The sequence below is a fragment of the Lepus europaeus genome, chromosome 3, assembly GCF_033115175.1.
Source record: "Lepus europaeus isolate LE1 chromosome 3, mLepTim1.pri, whole genome shotgun sequence".
NCBI classification, from domain to species: domain Eukaryota; kingdom Metazoa; phylum Chordata; class Mammalia; order Lagomorpha; family Leporidae; genus Lepus; species Lepus europaeus.
In genome coordinates, this window is record NC_084829.1 from 168563136 (window position 1) to 168582969 (window position 19834).

The 19834-nt window shown below is 46.8% G+C and overlaps 1 protein-coding gene across 1 annotated transcript in view; it reads right to left on the minus strand.

Annotated features, from left to right (window-relative positions):
* WDR27 (WD repeat domain 27) overlaps positions 1 to 19834 on the minus strand; it is a 200860-nt gene that overhangs the window by 124689 nt on the left and 56337 nt on the right. The window contains exons 14-17 of the mRNA XM_062187037.1: positions 7410 to 7488; positions 5774 to 5851; positions 3251 to 3348; positions 678 to 767 (exon numbers count right to left, since the gene is read on the minus strand). Of these exons, the coding sequence (XP_062043021.1) occupies positions 678 to 767; positions 3251 to 3348; positions 5774 to 5851; positions 7410 to 7488 (345 nt within the window). The remainder of the gene's footprint in view (positions 1 to 677; positions 768 to 3250; positions 3349 to 5773; positions 5852 to 7409; positions 7489 to 19834) is intronic.

Here is a 19834-nt window from a genome sequence, read left to right on the forward strand (position 1 = left end):
ACCTGGGGCCCTGGCCTGGCCCGCGCCTGCCCACTCCTCGCTTCCTAACAATCACACGACTGGAGACAGAGTCCACCGTGGAAACACCGCGAGAACAGGTGGAACGTATGTGTACCCTGGAATGTCTGCCAAGAGAAAACCTGGGTGAGCGCTGCAAGGACTTGGCTTAGAGGAAGGAAGCCGTGCACGTCTGAGTCGGGAAGCTGAAATCAGAATCATCTTAGCTCTGCGGCTCTCACCTCAAATCTGCTTCTTAGAAACCTGCTTGCCTGCTTCGTCTATGAAAACGGCAGTGTACAGCCCCTACTGAACGTCAAACTACGCCTCAGTTATATGGCTTTTCATTAAGTAATTAAATTTGTTTCAAATATATAAGATCTGACTTCACTCTGCCCTAGAATTCCACAGCGTTTGGTCCTTAGTGCATGGGGCACCAGCTGTCACAGGCTCTGCGATCTTGGTGTCACAGCCACGCTCACTCGGTCTGGGGAAGTGCTCAGAGCAAATCGCTTCGTGAAGTCTCATCCTTACCCCACCACCCCCAGAACCTACTCAAGTCTTGGTTCTGTCCTGCTGTTGTTTGAACACACAAAAAAACACACTTAGCCATTGGCCACCACAGCCAAAACAAGATCCACCCTTAAATTCATGCCAACTAAAATCAAGACACATTTTACCTGGAAAAACAGTGGGTGTTCCAGTGAGGCTGGCATCAAAGACCAGGGACAGGTGGTTGGCTAAGCCACAGGCCAACCCACGCCCATCTCCTGTGTAAAACAGATGCATGTTCTGTATGAGACCTAACCCACAGGGTCGCACTGGCCGCAGGTACGGTGTACAATCTCAGCTAATGTTCACGTTCTCAGGTAGTGAGAAAACTGAAACGCCAGGTAACCTGGCTTGCTAACCTTTCCCAGAGCAACCTGCATGCAGGGACTGCCTGGTAGTAGACCTGGAGGTGTCAGTGGGCCAAGGCCTTACAAACCAGCTGCTGTTCACTTGTTACTGCATGGCCACAAACAGGAGCCGAAGGCCAGAGAGCTGAGCACCAAACACCCAGACTCCCCCTGCCTGAGCACTGAATACCCCAGACTCCCCTGAGTACTAAATCCCACACTCCACCTGCCAAAGTATTAAAAACCCAGAATCTGCCCACCTGCATACTAAACACCTCAGACTCTGCCTACCTGAGTACCAAACACCCCACACTCTACATACCTAAGTACTGAACAGCCCACACTCTGCCTACCTGAGTACTCTAGACTCTACCCACCTGAGTAACAAATACCACAGACTTTGCATTCCTGAATAATGAAAATCAAAGACTCCACATACTCAGTACAAATCGCCCTAGAGCCTTCTTACCTGAGTGCTGAATCCCAAGATTATGCCTACCTGGGTAAGTGACTGCCCCAGACTCTACCTACCTGAGTATTAAACACCCTACTCTGAGTATTACACGACCCAGACGCTGCCTACCTGAGTACTGAACACCCTAATGAGTATTCCATGACCCAGACGCTGCCTACCTGAGTACTGAACACCCTAGACTCTGAGTATTCCATGACCCAGACGCTGCCTACCTGAGTACTGAACACCCTACTCTGAGTATCCCATGACCCAGACGCTGCCTACCTGAGTACTGAACACCCTACTCTGAGTATTACACGACCCAGATGCTGCCTACCTGAGTACTGAACACCCTAGACTCTGAGTATCCCATGACCCAGACGCTGCCTACCTGAGTACTGAACACCCTAATGAGTATCCCATGACCCAGACGCTGCCTACCTGAGTACTGAACACCCTAGACTCTGAGTATTACACGACCCAGATGCTGCCTACCTGAGTACTGAACACCCTAGACTCTGAGTATTCCATGACCCAGACGCTGCCTACCTGAGTACTGAACACCCTAGACTCTGAGTATTCCATGACCCAGACGCTGCCTACCTGAGTACTGAACACCCTACTCTGAGTATTACATGACCCAGATGCTGCCTACCTGAGTACTGAACACCCTAGACTCTGAGTATTACACGACCCAGATGCTGCCTACCTGAGTACTGAACACCCTAGACTCTGAGTATCCCATGACCCAGACGCTGCCTACCTGAGTACTGAACACCCTAATGAGTATCCCATGACCCAGACGCTGCCTACCTGAGTACTGAACACCCTAGACTCTGAGTATTACACGACCCAGATGCTGCCTACCTGAGTACTGAACACCCTAGACTCTGAGTATTCCATGACCCAGACGCTGCCTACCTGAGTACTGAACACCCTAGACTCTGAGTATTCCATGACCCAGACGCTGCCTACCTGAGTACTGAACACCCTACTCTGAGTATTACACGACCCAGATGCTGCCTACCTGAGTACTGAACACCCTAGACTCTGAGTATTCCATGACCCAGACGCTGCCTACCTGAGTACTGAACACCCTAGACTCTGAGTATTCCATGACCCAGACGCTGCCTACCTGAGTACTGAACACCCTAGACTGAGTATCCCATGACCCAGACGCTGCCTACCTGAGTACTGAACACCCTAGACTCTGAGTATTCCATGACCCAGACGCTGCCTACCTGAGTACTGAACACCCTAGACTCTGAGTATTCCATGACCCAGACGCTGCCTACCTGAGTACTGAACACCCTAGACTGAGTATCCCATGACCCAGACGCTGCCTACCTGAGTACTGAACACCCTAGACTCTGAGTATTCCATGACCCAGACACTGCCTACCTAAGTACTGAACACCCTACCCTGAGTATCCCATGACCCAGATGCTGCCTACCTGAGTACTGAACACCCTAGACTGAGTATTCCATGACCCAGACGCTGCCTACCTGAGTACTGAACACCCTAGACTGAGTATCCCATGACCCAGACACTGCCTACCTAAGTACTGAACACCCTACCCTGAGTATCCCATGACCCAGATGCTGCCTACCTGAGTACTGAACACCCTAGACTCTGAGTATTATATGACCCAGACACTGCCTACCTGAGTACTGAACACCCTACCCTGAGTATCCCATGACCCAGATACTGCCTAAGTACTGAACACCCTAGACTCTGAGTATCCCATGACCCAGACACTGCCTACCTGAGTACTGAACACCCTACCCTGAGTATCCCATGACCCAGACACTGCCTACCTGAGTACTGAACACCCTACTCTGAGTATCCCATGACCCAGACGCTGCCTACCTGAGTACTGAACACCCTAGACCCTGCATACCTGAATACTGAATGCAGCATACAGCAGCCGGCTTGTGGGCCACAGTTACCTGCTGGCCAGGTTTGGTCGGTATAGAATTTTCCCAAGGGTAGTCCTTGCTGTAAGGAAGACAAGAGGAAATAAAAATAAAGAGGTAATTCAAAGTGAAAGTACAAATAAAAGATAAAGTAGAAATAAAGTGGATCACACCCCCACTGACACATGTATTTCATTCCATCAAATTTGTGGTGCTCTTATATTCAAAATCAAGAAAAAACTCCTTGAAATAATATTCCATGGGATGTACTTTAGATTTTATTTTTGTTTATTTTGAAAGAGTTACAGAGAGAGGTAGAGACAGACAGAGAGAGAGAGAGGTCTTCCATCCACTGGTTCACTCCACTAATGGCCGCAATGGCTGGAGCTGAGCTGATCTGAAGCCAGGAGCCAGGAGCTTCCTCCAGGTCTCCCACATGGGTGCAGGGGCCCAAGGACTTCTGCCATCCTCTGCTGCTTTCACAAGAACATTAGGAGAAAGTTGGAACAGAAGTGGAGCAACCGGGACTTTTTTTATTTTATTTTATTTTTACTTATTTTGAAAGACATACTACACAGCAGTTAAAAAAAAAATGGAATTTGCAACAAAATGGATGAATCTGGAAAACATCCTACTTAGTGAAATAAGACAAACCCACAGGATCTGTGACAGCTAACAGAGCACCTAAAAGGAAACCTGTAGAAGTGAAATTGACACTGTGAGAAACAATGACTTGAACAACTTGTCTTGACTGTCAAGGAATAGTTTGTTATCTTATTTTTTTATGACTTTCTTTTTCTACTTAATACCATTGGTCGAACTCTTTACTTAACATAGAATCATTCATAGGTGTATAAATCAAATTGAAAATAGGACCCAGTGAAACATAAGAGTGGGATGGAGCCTGCGCTGTGGTTTAGCGGGTAAAGTCGCCACCTGCAGTGCTGGCATCCCATATGGGTGCCCGTTCTAGTCCCAGCTGCTCCACTTCCAATCCAGCTCTCTGCTGTGGCCTGGGAAAGCAGTGGGTGCCTGCACCCATGTAGGAGACAAAGAAGAAGCTACTGAGTCTTGGCTTCAGAACAGCACAGCTCCAGTCACTGCAGCCAATTGGGGAGTGAACCAGCGGAAGGAAGACCTCTCTCTCAATCTCTCTCTCTCTCTCTGCCCCTACTTCTATCTCTTGTAAATTTGACTTTCAAATAAATTAAAAAATATTTTAAAAAAGAAAAATAGAGACACTCACTGACAAGGGTACTGACCTACAGAAACCCCTGTGAGACACTGACTGGTGAGGGCCCTGAGCTACAGCATTCCCTGTGAGACACTCACTGACGAGGGCCCTGAGCTACAGCATTCCCTGTGAGACACTGACTGGTGAGGGCCCTGAGCTACAGCATTCCCTGTGAGTCTCTGACTGACAAGGGCCCTGAGCTACAGCATTCCCTGTGAGTCTCTGACTGACAAGGGCCCTGAGCTACAGCATTCCCTGTGAGACACTCACTGACGAGGGCCCTGAGCTACAGCATTCCCTGTGAGTCTCTGACTGACAAGGGCCCTGAGCTACAGCATTCCCTGTGAGACAGTGACTGGTGAGGGCACTGAGCTACAGCATTCCCTGTGAGACAGTGACTGGTGAGGGCACTGAGCTACAGCATTCCCTGTGAGACAGTGACTGGTGAGGGCACTGAGCTACAGCGTTCCCTGTGAGACACTGACTGGTGAGGGCACTGAGCTACAGCGTTCCCTGTGAGACACTCACTGAGAAGGGCCCTGAGCTACAGCATTCCCTGTGAGACAGTGACTGGCGAGGGCCCTGAGCTACAGCATTCCCTGTGAGACAGTGACTGGCGAGGGCCCTGAGCTACAGCATTCCCTGTGAGACAGTGACTGGTGAGGGCCCTGAGCTACAGCATTCCCTGTGAGACAGTGACTGGCGAGGGCCCTGAGCTACAGCATTCCCTGTGAGACAGTGACTGGCGAGGGCCCTGAGCTACAGCATTCCCTGTGAGACAGTGACTGGCGAGGGCCCTGAGCTACAGCATTCCCTGTGAGTCTCTGACTGACGAGGGCCCTGAGCTACAGCATTCCCTGTGAGACACTGACTGGTGAGGGCCCTGAGCTACAGCATTCCCTGTGAGACAGTGACTGGCGAGGGCCCTGAGCTACAGCATTCCCTGTGAGACAGTGACTGGCGAGGGCCCTGAGCTATAGCATTCCCTGTGAGACACTCACTGACAAGGGTCCTCAGCTACCTCATTCTCTACAATCAATGTTCAACCAAAAAAACATTTCCAAATATTAAGGTAATGAAAATAGCAGCACGACTGAATGTTAACATGAGACAAATCTGAGTAATAATCACACACATCCACACACACACACACACACACACCGGTGTTCACACACCATTAAGGTCTTCTATGTGGGAAGCCACCCTGAAGTGTTTACAGGGCCTCCTGTGCGCTAGTTCAAGCCGACTCACACAAGCACACTGGGCCACGTACCATCTGTAACTGTTCCTGCACTTTGAAGGTCTTTTCCCGTCTTTCCTGTTGTTGGTCTTTGGTGCAAACATATTCACACTGTGGAAAGAAGACTCATATGAATCCAAGAGTTTTAGTTCCCTCAATACACTTAACGTTTCCTGGAAAAGATCATGCATATCTGAGTACCAAAGCCCCCAGCAGCCTCCCCGCCCTCCAGCCTGAGCCCCCGCCCTCCTGCCAGTCCTTCTTTGTGGCACTGCTTAAAATCCTGGAAAACCCCTGCACTTTGCTAACTTCGAGAGCCCAGGGTGGAGCTCAGGGCCATCCACAGTATCGAGACCCCCTTATCCTCCTGGGCCCCCACGCACAGCCCTACACTGAAAACAGCTCAACACAGAGCACCCTGAGAGTACACACTCGGCATTACAGGACCCCGACTGCTACGCGGCTCCACAGGCGTGGGACATGGGCTAAGTGCGATTCCTCTGAGGCCCAACTCCAGAACTCACCATCCTCCAGCCACCCACCCATTCACTCTCCATCCATCACTCTACTCAGCCACACCCTCCAGCCACCTTTCCGTCTCATCACCCTCGTGTCCACGCATCTCCCTCAATCCACGCCACTTCTCCATCCGTCTCTCCACCTCTCCAATCCCCCACCCATCCACCCTCCACCAGTTCAGCTCTCTCCATCCAGCCATCCTCTTTCCTTGCATACCTCCCCTTCCCCCTCCCTCTATAAGCGTCTCACGGGAGGCTCCGGAGTCTGTAAAACAGACATCAGGACACAAAGGCCTGCTTATCATGGTCAGGCCAAAGGGAAAGAGAGGCAGGAGAGGGCTGGCAGGCAGGACAGTGGGCATGGTTTTACGCGTGGGATGGAGGCCTGGAGACCTCTGAGCAGAGCCCTGAGGTGAGTGAAGCTAAAGGGTGGACAGGGCAGCAAACTGGGTGGAGAGGTCAAAGGTCAGACAGCCAACCAAGGAGAGGCCAGAGATCCCGAGGGCCCTTGGCATCCTGAATGCAGGGCCCACCACATGGGGCTCGCACGGAACAGGGCAGCCGGGGCACTACAGGAAGAGCTCGGGAAGTGTCCAGACTGGGGGCTGGAGAAGGGATGTGTGTCTTCACCGCACACAGGGAAGCTCCATTTGTCTGTGACAAATCCAGGGAGTGCCAAGGCTTGTTGCCAAAGTGCCAGTCCACTTCCTGTTTCCGTGGTGCTGAGCCCCTCCCCTCACTCACAGCTGTGCTAACAAAGGGCCGTGTGCTGGGCCTTCCAGCACCATTGTCCACCCCAGACCCAGACCCAGACCCAGACCCAGGCCCAGACCCAGATCATTGTCCACCCCACACCCAGGCCCAGACCCAGACCCAGACCCCACCAACTTCCCATCTCACCGGAACCGTGTGATCACCTGGCGAGGACTCCAGGGCTGAGGGGGGCCAGCATCCAGCAGCACTCAACAGTGGCTGCCGCTGCCCTGACAGTGACCCTGTGGGGCCAGCCCACCACGTCACTGCTGTCCACATCTCTGCCTCCTCCCCATGCAACGGCCCCCCAGGACAGTCTGTGCCCAGCTAACCCTGCCTGACAGCACAGGGCCAGCTCTGTGCGTCACTGACACAGTACATGAGGCTGCTGCACTCACCACGGTGCTGCCGTGTAACCTGATGACCGGACTTTACTGTGGAAAACCAGGGGTTGGTCCTTGATGACACTCCGCACAGCTGCCCGGAAACAAGCGTGAAGGAAAAGCAAATACTTGACATTAACAGACATGAAAAGAACTTAGTCTCTTAGAAACAGACATCAGGTAGACCAATGTCTACATCAATCAATACCAGCAAAAGAAGATAAAATCAGGGATTAAGAGTACAAGGAAACTGCACCATCTCTCCCTCACTCTTCCTATCACACACACACAGCTCACACCCTGTGCACCTGGACGCTGCTCTTCCAGGCAGGACTGGCTACAGGTCCACCGGGCAGAAGAGACAGTGGCAGCAGAGCACCCGTGGGAGCATTAGCAAGGACCCCCAAAGAGCACTCACTCTGCGAACCTGCAGGAAACACAGCCTCGCTGCAGACAGGAACATCAGTGATCTCATTCCAACTTTCTACCCACGCTTCTCCATCAAGATAAGACAAAAAGCAGCTCAGGATTCGCAGTAACAAGAGCAGCGCCGAAGGCCGCGGTGCGTGAGCCGGCACTGGCCACTGACTAGAAGTCCAACGCCGCGGGAGCTCACGCCAGTACTCAGAATCTCCCACCTGCTTTCAGGCAAGCGTAATCCCACCTGGACTGTGCCTTTAGAACATGAATACGCTGTGCCATATTACAGTTAGAGAAATGGGCACCTGCGTGATAATGGGCAATTCTAAAGAGTTCTCGTCCGACTTTTAGACAGCGAAATCAGTTCTGCCTCTGGCAGTGCTGCACACCGGATAACCTGGACCACATTCCCGGTAGAATCAGGTAACCCAAGCTGCTAAGCGCTCAGTTAATACCTTGCATGTCTCGTGCAAGACGTGGCCAGGAGTCCAGGGAGGCAGAGCTCACGGGGCCCAGACAGAGCCCAGGCCTGCAGGAAGGGAGGGGCCCTTGGGGGAGAGAGCCACACACAGACCTGGGCCCCAAGGAGACCCCTCAGAGAGGGGAGACTGGGAACAGAACTGCCCCCAGGCCACAGAACTATGCTGTCCTGGTCATGGTATCAGGTGGAGGAAACATTTTCTCTAAGGAAAAAAAAATCTCCAACAGGAAAATAATTTCAGGATAAAATAAAGTTATGGGGTGCATTAGTACATTTCACTATGAGGGAGCTCTTAAAAAACCAGAATAAACATAAATACATCCCTGCATATTTTTTCAAAAATACTTTAATCATTGAAATATAATAGCTCCTCATCCATCACCAACTTACCCTGTCTGCGTTATTCCTATTATGCTTTTCTAAGGACAAGGATGCAAATTGGGAAATTAGAGCAACACTAAGTCAACCATATTTGCTTATTTCCCACGTGAATGTTCTCTAAGCAACACACACCTTCCTGCCACACAGGAAGTGCAACCTCGTAGCAATCCTGTCTGTACAACTGTTCTATTTTTTTTTAAGATTTATTTATTTATTTGAAAGTTGGAGTTACAGAGAGGAGAGGCACAGAGAGAGAGAGACAGACAGACAGACAGACAGACAGACATATCTTCCATCCACTGGTTCACTCCCCAGATGGCCGCAACAGCCGGAGCTGCGCCGATCCAAAGCCAGGAGCCAGGAGTTTCCTCCTGGTCTCCCAAACAGGTGCAGGGTTCCCAAGGACTCGGGCCATCCTCTACTGCTTTTCCAGGCTATAGCAGAGAGCTGGATTGGAAGTGGAGCAGCCAGGTCTCAATCCGGTGCCCATATGGGATGCCGGTACTTCAGGCCAGGGCATTAACACACTGTGCCACAGCGCCAGCCCCCTGCCACCCCGTACAACTGTTCTTACAGGCGACTTCCTCATAAAATCTCAGCATTGCATTTGGTTATAAGGTTCCTCTGAAATAAAATGTTCCACATTAATAAACATAAGAAAATCCCACTCCCCAGGAGTCACAAAAATGAAACATATGTAAGAAGAAAAGCTGAAGAAACAGTCAATTTAAGAAAGAGAGAACCATGTGTCTCTTTTTAAAACAGGCTTTCACGCAGAGGTGTGACAAAGTCACCCTCCAGAAAGCAAGCCATCAGCACCAGGCTGACATGACCACCACACGTTGCATGGAAATACAATGTGGAACTTGGAGTTCACCCACAAGGAACCCTATGAGTGAAAATATGGCTAAAATGTTGACAAATTATCTGAACAACCCAGTGCTATTCTATTAACTAAGACTTATCAGTCACAAGTATTTCCAAAATATTTTAAAAGAAACGTATAAGGTTACTTGTGGTATAAATTAAGTCAAGAATTTAAAAAGGCTTTTTATGTTACACAGCATGAAGGTGCTTCATGCTGTCGATCCATATACTAAAGAGTGATTAAAGTGGTCTGCTTTAGTTATACATATTTACCACATTAAAAAAAGAAGGAAAGAAATGGAGGCTGGCATGGTGCTGCAGAAGGTTAAGACACTGCCTGTGACACTGGCGTCCCATATGAGCGTTGGTTTGAATCCCAGCCACTCCACTTCCAATCCGGCTCCCTGGTAATGCGCCTGGCAAAGGAGCAGAAGATGTTCCAAGTGCTCAGGACCTTACCACCCATGTGGGAGGCCCAAGTGCAGTTCCAGTCTCCTGGCCTTGACCTGGCCAGGAGGGAATCAGGGGATGGAAGACCTCTCCCCCCTACCCTCCCTCGCAGTACTCTACCTTTCAAATAAATAAATAGATCTTAGGAAGGCATGAAGGACAGATGGACAGGGTGGAAACGACCTAAAATGGTATGAACAACAGGCTTGCATCACGGAGCCCCACCAGGAGCCCACCATCTCCCCGCCCTGTCAAGGCTCCCCGGGCACAGCAGCCAAGCGCTGCGTCTGCTGAGCTCTTGCAGGGAGCAGCATGGGAGATGAAAGGCTGGCATCCGTGCCCGCCCCATCAGAGTCACGTGTTCAGGGTGACTTCCCAGAGAAAAGGACTAAGCAAGCCTAGGTTTCACCTCGTAGAGGGAGAACGGAAACAACAGATTCTGAAAGCCGCAGTGAAGCTACAGACGTGTGCTGGAACCGGAAGAAAATCCAGGTAACCAGGCCAACAGTGTTAAGACTGCCTGCGGCTGTGCCCCCCATCCACGCCTCCAAGGCGGCCAGGCAGATCCCAGTGACGGATACATTGCCGCTAGGCAGCCCGGTAAGACTGACACACTGTCTGCTGGGTAACTCCTCAGCTAAAGGCCAGGACTGTGTGACCCTGTGCAAAAGGAGCCAGCCCTTGGGAGCTGCTGCCGCTGCCTGAACAAAGAGTGATCCACCCGCCTACAGCTCCGTGAGTGTTCTTTCAGCTTCCAGCCCCGCGTGCGTGTGAGCATGGGGCGGACAATGAGACCAACAACGTGACCCTGGGTATGCCGGTCAGAAGAGATGCCACAGCCCTGCCCACTAGAGGGTCATCCATTCTCCTCACTCACCCTACAGATTTGCCACTTTGTACCCCCTGACCAAAGCCATGGGCCAAAGCAAACACCCAGGAACACCAGTGTCACAGCAGTCCCCACAGAAGAGGGGTCACACCCATTCGGAACCTCCTCCACCCTGTCCTCACCATCACACACACAGGCCACGGCTCCCATGGGCCCAGGAAGCTGTCACTGTGGTTTGGGTGTATCCCAGCTCCTGCCAGACAGCTGCTGCCAGAGTCATTTTACTGAGTGGCTTAAAGCCTAAAGTTATGGATGTGGGTACCCAGACCCCTGGATGGAACATGAATCACTGGCAGAAAGTACTATGCTTCAGTTGCTTATAAAAATCCCAGTGGTGGTGGTGGTACTGTGGTGCAGTGAGTTGAGCCAGAGCCTACAGTGCTGGCATCCCAAATGGGTGCCAGTTTGATTCCCAGTTGCTCCAGTTCTGATCCAGCTCTGTGCTATGGCCTGGGGAAGCAGAGGAAGATGGCCCAAGTGCTTGGGTCCCCTGCACCCATGTGGGAGACCCGGATGGAGCTCCTGGCTCTTGGCTTCAGCCTGGTCCAGCCTGGGCCACTGCAGCCATTTGGAGAGTGAACCAGCAGATGGAAGACCTCTCTCTTTCCCCATCCCCTCTCTCTCCATAATTCTTCCTTTCAAATAAAAATAAATCTTAAAAAAAAAAAAAAAGACACCTGGGATGGAGCCCTGACCCCTCCATCTCCAGCTGCAACCTTAGCTAGTGTATTAGAAAAAAATTCCCACATGTGATTTCCCAATGAACCAAGCAACTCACAGTCAGACCTCAGAAGGACCACAGCACCCAACACTCCACAGTGACGAAGCAGAGGACACCTGTGTGTACATGTGTGTGTGTCGATTCCACAAAGGGCAGGCGTTTGGCCTAGGAGGTAGGAGGCCTGCATCCCATACTGGACTCCAGTTCTGGGTGCCCAGTGCAGCGTCCTGCTACTGTAGACCCTGGGAGGCAGCAGGTAAGGACTCAAGTACTTGGGTCCCTGCCACCCATGTGGGAGACATGGTTTGAGTCCCTGGTTCCTAGCTTTTGCCCCAGCTGAGGGCTATTGCAGCATATGGGAAATGAACCCACGGACACTCCTGTCTGTCTCCCAGCCTCTCAACTGAATGAATTAAGATTTTTTTTAAGTAGTAAGTAAATTAAAACAAATAATTCACAAAGAAAATACCATATTCATACAGCTTAAATTTGGCTGTATATAATTAAGGCACTCAAAATGATCTGGGTTAGACGTAGATAATAAACAAGGGGCCAAACTGAAGTCACACTGTGTGTATGGAAGACAAGACATCCGTAGTCTCACAATCACTGTGTGTCGGGGTGGGGGGGCTAGAATTGCTAAACCTGCCTGCTCAGCACAAATCCCACACTCAGTCCAATCCTGTGAACTAGGACCCTAATACTGTGTACCTGGCCTCCTCTCCCCACCCCTGTCCCACCTCTCCCTCTGTATGAAGTGTTAAAGATTCCATGTGCAGAGAGATCATGCAGGAGCTCTCTCTTGTGTTTGGCTTCTCTGACGTGATTCACTGCACAGACTCGTTCCAGGCTCATCCATGCTTGCACATGTCTGAGGGATGCCCCACTGCACTCTGTGCTGTCCACCCACTGACACCCTCTCAGGTTCTTCCACGCCATGGCTACCGTGAACACGACTGCAATGGACCTCCACATGCAACATCTTCTGGGAGAAAGGACTGCTGGTTCCATTTTTAGTTTCATTACAAAGCTCCATCATCTTCCTAAGGGCTGTGCCAATCTGCGTTCCAGCACACATGCACAAGGATCTGTTCTTTGACCCACACAACCTTATCTTTGACCTGTTGAGAGCCATCCTAGTGGCATGAGATGGGGCCTCAGAGCTTCTCATTGCAGTCCCCTGATGACTGGCCATGCTGCTTGCCCACTCATCTGTTGGCCATTCAAGGCTTTGCCCATTTCTTATTGAGGTGATGTATGAGCTCTTTGTAAATTTTGGATACCAGCTGTTATCAGACATATGGTTTGAAAATAGTTTTTACCAGTCCTAGGCTTGATGTTTCATTTTGTTTAACGTTTCTTTGCTGTGCAAAAGTTTTATACAAAATGTAGTCTCGTTTATTTTTGCTTGTGTGGAGTGAGCTTCGGAGAATCATACAAAAACCTCTTTGCCAGGACCAGTATCAGGAGCACCTGCCCCGTTCTCACCCAGGACATTTACAGACTTTGCGTTAAGACTTTTATCCATTTTTTGTTAATTTAGCTGTGTGGAGAAAGATCTGGGTTTGATATCATTTTCTTCCTTGCATGCAAAATCATTTTCTCAGAACTTTCAATTAATTAATAATCTTTTAATTGTTTAGTTATATAAAGTGAACAAACATCATGTATTTTGTATATACAGATTTAGGAGCACAGTGAGACATCCCACACTACCCTGCTTCCTCCTTCCTTTCCTATTCTTCCCATTTTTGCAAGGACATATTTTGTTTATTTTATAATCATAAGCTTTACTCTCCACTAAAGAATTCAACAGATACTAAGAAGAAAGGAGCACTGTTCCTCAACAGTAGAGACAAGGGCTGTAAACAGTCACCAGATCTCACATTGTTAATTTTGCTCACATACATTATATTTTTGTACTGTATTCGTTTCCACAGATCAGGGAAACATACAATATTTGCCTTTTGGGGACTGGCTTATTTCACTAAGTATAATGATTACCAGTTGCATCCATTTTGTTGCAAAAGACAGGATTTCATTCTTCTTACTGCTGAGTGGTATTCCACAGTGCATATACATCACTTTTTCTTTATCCAGTCAGTCATCCGTTGATGGACATCTGGGTTAATTCAACATCCTAGCTATTGTGAATTGTGTGCAATAAACATGGGGTAAACATAACTCTTTTCATATGCTGATTACATTTCCTTTGGATACATTCCCAGGATTCTGAGGAATCCCCACACCATTTTCCACATGGTTATACCAGTTTACAGTCCCACCAACAATGCTTTAGGGTACGTTTCCCCCCACATCGTCACCAGCATTTGTTGTTTGCTGATCTCTGTATGTGAGCCATTCCACCTGGGGTGAGATGAAACCTCATTGTAGTTTTGATTTGCATTTCCTTAATGGCTAGTGATCCTGAGCATTGTGTCATGTGTCTGTTGGAATCTGAATTTCATCTAAAAATATACATTCATGTCCTTTCCCCATTTCTTAACTAGATTGTTTGTCTTGTTGTTGAGCTTCTTGAGATCTTTATAGATTCTGGATATTAATCCTTTATCAGTTGCACAGTTTGCAAATATTTTCCCCAATTCTGTCAGTTGCCTCTTCACTATGCTGAGTGCTTCCTTTGCAGTGCAGAAGCTTCTCAGCCTGATGGAATCCCATTTGTCTATTTTGGCTTTCACTGCCTGTGTTTCTGGGGTCCTTTCCAAGAAGTCTGACTATGCCAATGTCTGACAGAGTTTCCCCTATTTTTTCTTCTAGTAATTTGCTGGTATCACGATGTAAATTTAGATCCTTATTCTATTTTCAGTTGATTTGTGTACAAAGTGTAAGGTAGGAGTCTTGTTTCATAGTTCTACACGTGGAGATCCAATTTTCCCAGCACCATTTGTTGAAGAGACTGTCCTTTCTCCAGGGATTAATTTTAGCTCCTTTGTCAAAGAATAGCTTGTAGATGTATGGATTAATTTCTGGATTTTCAGGGCCATTATGCTGGCACAGTGGGTTAGGCCACCACCTGCAGCTCCAGCATCCTATGTGGACTCCAGCGCAAGTCCCAGCTGCTCCACTTCTGATCCAGCTCCCTGCTAGTGTGCCTGGGAGAGCAGCAGAAGATGGTCTAGGTCTTTGGGCCCCTGCACCCAAATGCAAGACCCAAGTGAAGCTCCAGGCTCCTGGCTTCATCCTGGCTCAATGCTGGCCCTTGTAGCCATTTGGGGGTGGACCAGAGGATGAAAGACCCTTCTTTCCCTCTCTCTCTCTGTAACTCTGCCTTTCAAATGAATAAAATAAATGTTTTTTTAAAAAACTTTCTGGGGTTTCTACTCTGTTCCATCACTCAACATGTCTATTTTTGTGCCAGTACAAGCCAGTTTTGATTATAACTGACCTATAGGATTTGTTAAAATCTGGTATTGCAATGCCTTTAACTTTGTCTTTGTAGTTTAAGATTGCTTTAGCTATTCAGGGTCTCTTGTGTTTCCATATGAATTTCAGCATACTTTTTTTCTAGATCTGAAAAAAATGTCAGTATTTTGGATGCGATTGCACTGAATCTGTAAATTGCTTTCAGTTACACAGAGGTTTTGATAATATTAATTCTTCCAATCCAATTTTTGAGTCTGAGTCTACTTTTTTATGTTTTGCAGTTTTCATTGTAGAGCTCTCTCACCTCCTTAATTACATTTGTTCCAAGGAATTTAAAATTTTTTGTAACTATCCTGAATGGGATTGATCTTACAAGTTCTTCCTCAGCCATGGCATTGTCTGTATATACAAACACTATTGATTTTTGTGTGCTGATTTTATATACTGCAACTTTACCAATAGGTAAAGTTATGTGTTCCAAGTCTCTTAGTGTAGTCTTTTGGTTTTCCTGTATAAAGAATCATATCATCTGCAAACAAGGATAATTTTATTTCCTCATTTCTAATTTGTATCCCTTTGATTTCCTTTTATTGCCTAATAGCTCTGGTTAAAACATCCAGATGTTTTGTAGGTATCCCTGTCTGGTTGAAGATCTTAGTTGGAATGCTTCCAACTTCACCATTCAATAAAATGCTGGCTGTGGGTTTGTCATGGATTGCCTTGACTGTATTGAGAAATTTTCTTCTGTACCAAATTGGTTTAAGGCTTTCATCATAAAAAAAAATGCTGTTTTATTTTTAAGTTTTACTTATTTGAAAGTCAGGGTTACAGAGAGAGAGAGAGAGAGAGATCTTCCAACTGCTGTTTCACTCCCCAAATGGGTGCAGTGACCAGGGCTGGGCCAGGCAGAAGACAGGAGCCAGAACTTTCTTGCAGTTCTCCCAGATGGGTGCAGGAGCCCAAGCACTTGGGTCATCCTCCACTGCTTTCTCAGGTACATTAGCAGGGAGCTGGATCAGAAACAGAGCAGCTGGGACTTGAACCAGTGCCTATATGGGATGCCAGAGCTACAGGCTGGGGCTTTAACCCACTGCACCAAGCACCGGTTCCAGAATGTTGTATTTTACCAAATGCTTTCTCTGCATCTATTGAGATAATTATATGGTTTTTATTCTTCAGTATGTTAATGTGATGTATCATATTTATTGATTTGCATATGTTGAAACACCCCTGTATACCAGAGATAAATCCCACTTGGTCTGGGTGAATGATCTTTCTGATTGTTGTTAGATTTGGTGAGCCAAGTATTCTATTGAGGATTTGTGCATCTATGTCCGTCAGTGACATTGGTCTATAGTTGTCTTTCTCTGTTGTGTCTTTTTTTGTTTGTGGAATTAAGGTAATGTGGCCTCATAGAAGGACTCTGGGAGGATTCCTTCACCTTCAATTGTTTTGAATAGCTTGAGAAGAATTAGAATTAGTTCTTTAAAAGTCTAGTAGAATTCAACAATGAAGCCATCCAGTCCTGGGCTTTTCTTTGTTATGAGGGTCTTTATTACTGATTCACTCTCCACCTTGGTTATTGGTCTGTTTAATTTTTCTTCGTATTCATGACTCAATTTTTGTAGACTGTGTCCAGGAAGCTACCCAATTCTTCTAGGTTTTCCAATTTGTTTGTCTGTAGTAATTACTGATGACTGGTTCTATTTTTGTGGTATCATTTGCTACATCTCCTTTTTCATCTCTGATTTTATTGATTTGGGTCTTCTCCCTCTTTTTTTTTGCTAATTGGGCCAGTGGTGTATTAATTTTATTAAAAAAAAAAAACCTCTTCATTGATCTCTTGTATTTTTGTTTCTATTTTGTTGATTTCTTCTCTAATTTTAATTATTTCTTTACTCATACTAATTTGGGGTTTGGTTCATTGTTTCTCTGGGTCTTTAAGATGCTCATTTGATGTCTTTCCAATTTCTTGATGTAGGCACTAATTGCTATAAACTTCCCTCCTAATACTGCTTTTATTGTATCCCATAAGTTTGACATGCTGTGCTGTTATCTTCATTTGTTCCAAGAATTTTTGATTTCACTTTTTATTTCTTCTATGACCCACTGTTCATGTAGGAGTGTGCTTTTCAGTCTCCATGTGTTTGCCTATGTCCTAGAGATTCTTAAGTTGTTAATTTACAGCTTTCATTGTGGTCAGAAAAGATGCATGGTATGACTTCAAATTTTTTATTTGCTGAGACTTGCTTTATGGTCTTGAAGATGGTCTGTCCTAGAAACAGCTCATGCACTGATGAAAAGAATGTGTACTGTTCAACTGCGGGATGAAAGGTTCTGTAAATATCTGTTAGGTCCCTTTGGGCCAGAGTGTATATCAGTTCTCTTGGTTCTTTGATGATTTTCTGTCTAGCTGATCTTTCCATTGACGAAAATCTGGTGTTCAAGTCCCACATTACTGTTGTGTTGGATCTGTATCAACCTTTAGATCTATTAACATTTGTTTTAAATAGCCAAGTGCCCTGGCATTGGGTGCATAAACATTTAGCACAGTCACATCTTCCTGTTGACGGACCCCTTAATCATTACATAAGGCCCTTCTTTGCCTTTTTTAAGTTTTTGTGTTAAGGTGTATTTTGGAATGATATTAGGATGGCTATGCCTGCCCGTTTTTGCTTTCCAGTAGCATGGAATATCTTTTTCCATCCTTTCACTTTCAGTCTGGTGTGTATCTTTGTTGGTAAGATGTGTTTCTTACAGACTACAGTAGATGGGTCTTGTTTCTTAATCCATTCAGACAGTCTGTATCTTTTAATTGGAGAATTTAGGTCATTTCCATTCAAAATTATTATTAATAAGTATCAATTTGGTCTCACTATTTTTTCCATAAATATTCCTATATTTGCTTGGGGTTTCTTTGTACTTTTACTAGATTTTTTGCCTTCACATTCTTTCATAATGATGACTTCCTTGCTGTGTTTCTATGTGAAGCACATACTTAAGAACAATTTTAAGGCTGAACAAGTGGTGACAAATTCTTTCAATTTGTATTTATTTTGGAAGGTCTTTATTTCACCTTCATTTATAAATAAGAGCTTTGCAGGGTACAGTATTCTGGGATGACAGTTTCTTTTTGTTTTTAGGACTTGGGTTATGTCTCGCCATTATCTCCTAGCTTTTAAGGGTTTCTAATGAGAAATTGGCTGTTTGTCTAATTGGGGATCCTCTGAAGATATCTGGTGTTTCTTTTGTGTACATGTTAGAATCCTTTATATTTTGCTGATGAAATTTTGACTATAATGTGTCATGGTGAAGATCTTTTCTGATCGTGTCTATTAAGACTTCTATGTGCTTCCTGTACTTGGATGTCCCCTTTCTCCAAATTAGGGAAGTTTTCTATTATTTCACTGAATAGGCCTTCTAATCCATTCTCTCTTTGCATGCCTTCAGGAACTCCTAAGACCATATATTTGATAACTTGATAATATCCCATAAATCTCAAATGCTACTTTGTTTTTCTAATTGTTTTTGTCTGATTGAGATATTTCCAAGGATTTGTCTTCTAGCTCACTCAGATATTCATTCTTCTGACACACCAAGTCTGTTGTTGAGGATTTCCACTGTGTTTTCTATTTGACATATTTCTTTTTTTTTTCTTTTCTTTTTTTTCTTTTTTTTTTTAAATTTTTATTTATTTATTTATTTATTTATTTATTTATTTTTTATTTTTGACAGGCAGAGTGGACAGTGAGAGAGAGACAGAGAGAAAGGTCTTCCTTTTGCCGTTGGTTCACCCTCCAATGGCCGCCGCGGTAGGTGCGCTGCGGCCGGCGCACCGCGCCGATCCGATGGCAGGAGCCAGGTGCTTCTCCTGGTCTCCCATGGGGTGCAGGGCCCAAGCACTTGGGCCATCCTCCACTGCACTCCCTGGCCACAGCAGAGAGCTGGCCTGGAAGAGGGGCAACCGGGACAGGATCGGTGCCCCGACCGGGACTAGAACCCGGTGTGCCGGCGCCGCAAAGGCGGAGGATTAGCCTAGTGAGCCGCGGCGCCGGCTATTTGACATATTTCTAATACTTCAGTTTGGTATCTCTTCAATATCCCAATCTCCCAGAAATAATTGTCATCCATACTGTGTATGGATTTCTCATGAATGTGTTTCTCTGTGTTTCTGAGTAATTTTATCATCAGTGTATTGAATTAACTTTGAGGCACTCCATCAATCTCTTCATCTTCACATTCTAAAATTGAGGTGTTGTGTCCTTTTGGGGACCCGTGTTGTCATCCTTATTCTTATATTTCTGTTTATTTTTAGACATTTGTGGAAATAGTTGTTGGTTTTCTCCTCTGATGAGTTTTATCTTTGAACTATGCCATTGTAGCTTAGTGGAGTGTCTCTCCCTTCAGTGGATACCCAGAGAAGTGTGCTGGGTGAGGCCAGGGAACTCTGGCCAGTGCTCAAGGGTAGGACAAGAATCCAGGGTGATACTCAAGTTGAGCAGGGTAGATCTCCTCTACTGTCAGCAGAGGGGAGGGTACGATCACACCTGTTGTGTCATCATCTTTTATTCCAAGGCGATCAATGTCAGGGTTAGCCCACAGGGGGACAACCCACACCCACACAGATGCATTAACTGCACAAGGATCTATGCAGTCCTCGGTGTGAGCACAGAATCTGTGCAATGAGCCAGCCCAGGCATTCAGGGAGCACTGAGCCTGATGTCAGACACAGTGACGGCCCAGACACCCAGCTCCACTCAATGCCATGTCGTGCACAGACTCCCCAGTCACAGTGAGCAAGGCTCCTGCAGTCACGAATGGCAGAGGATCCACTCTCAGCCCCATGA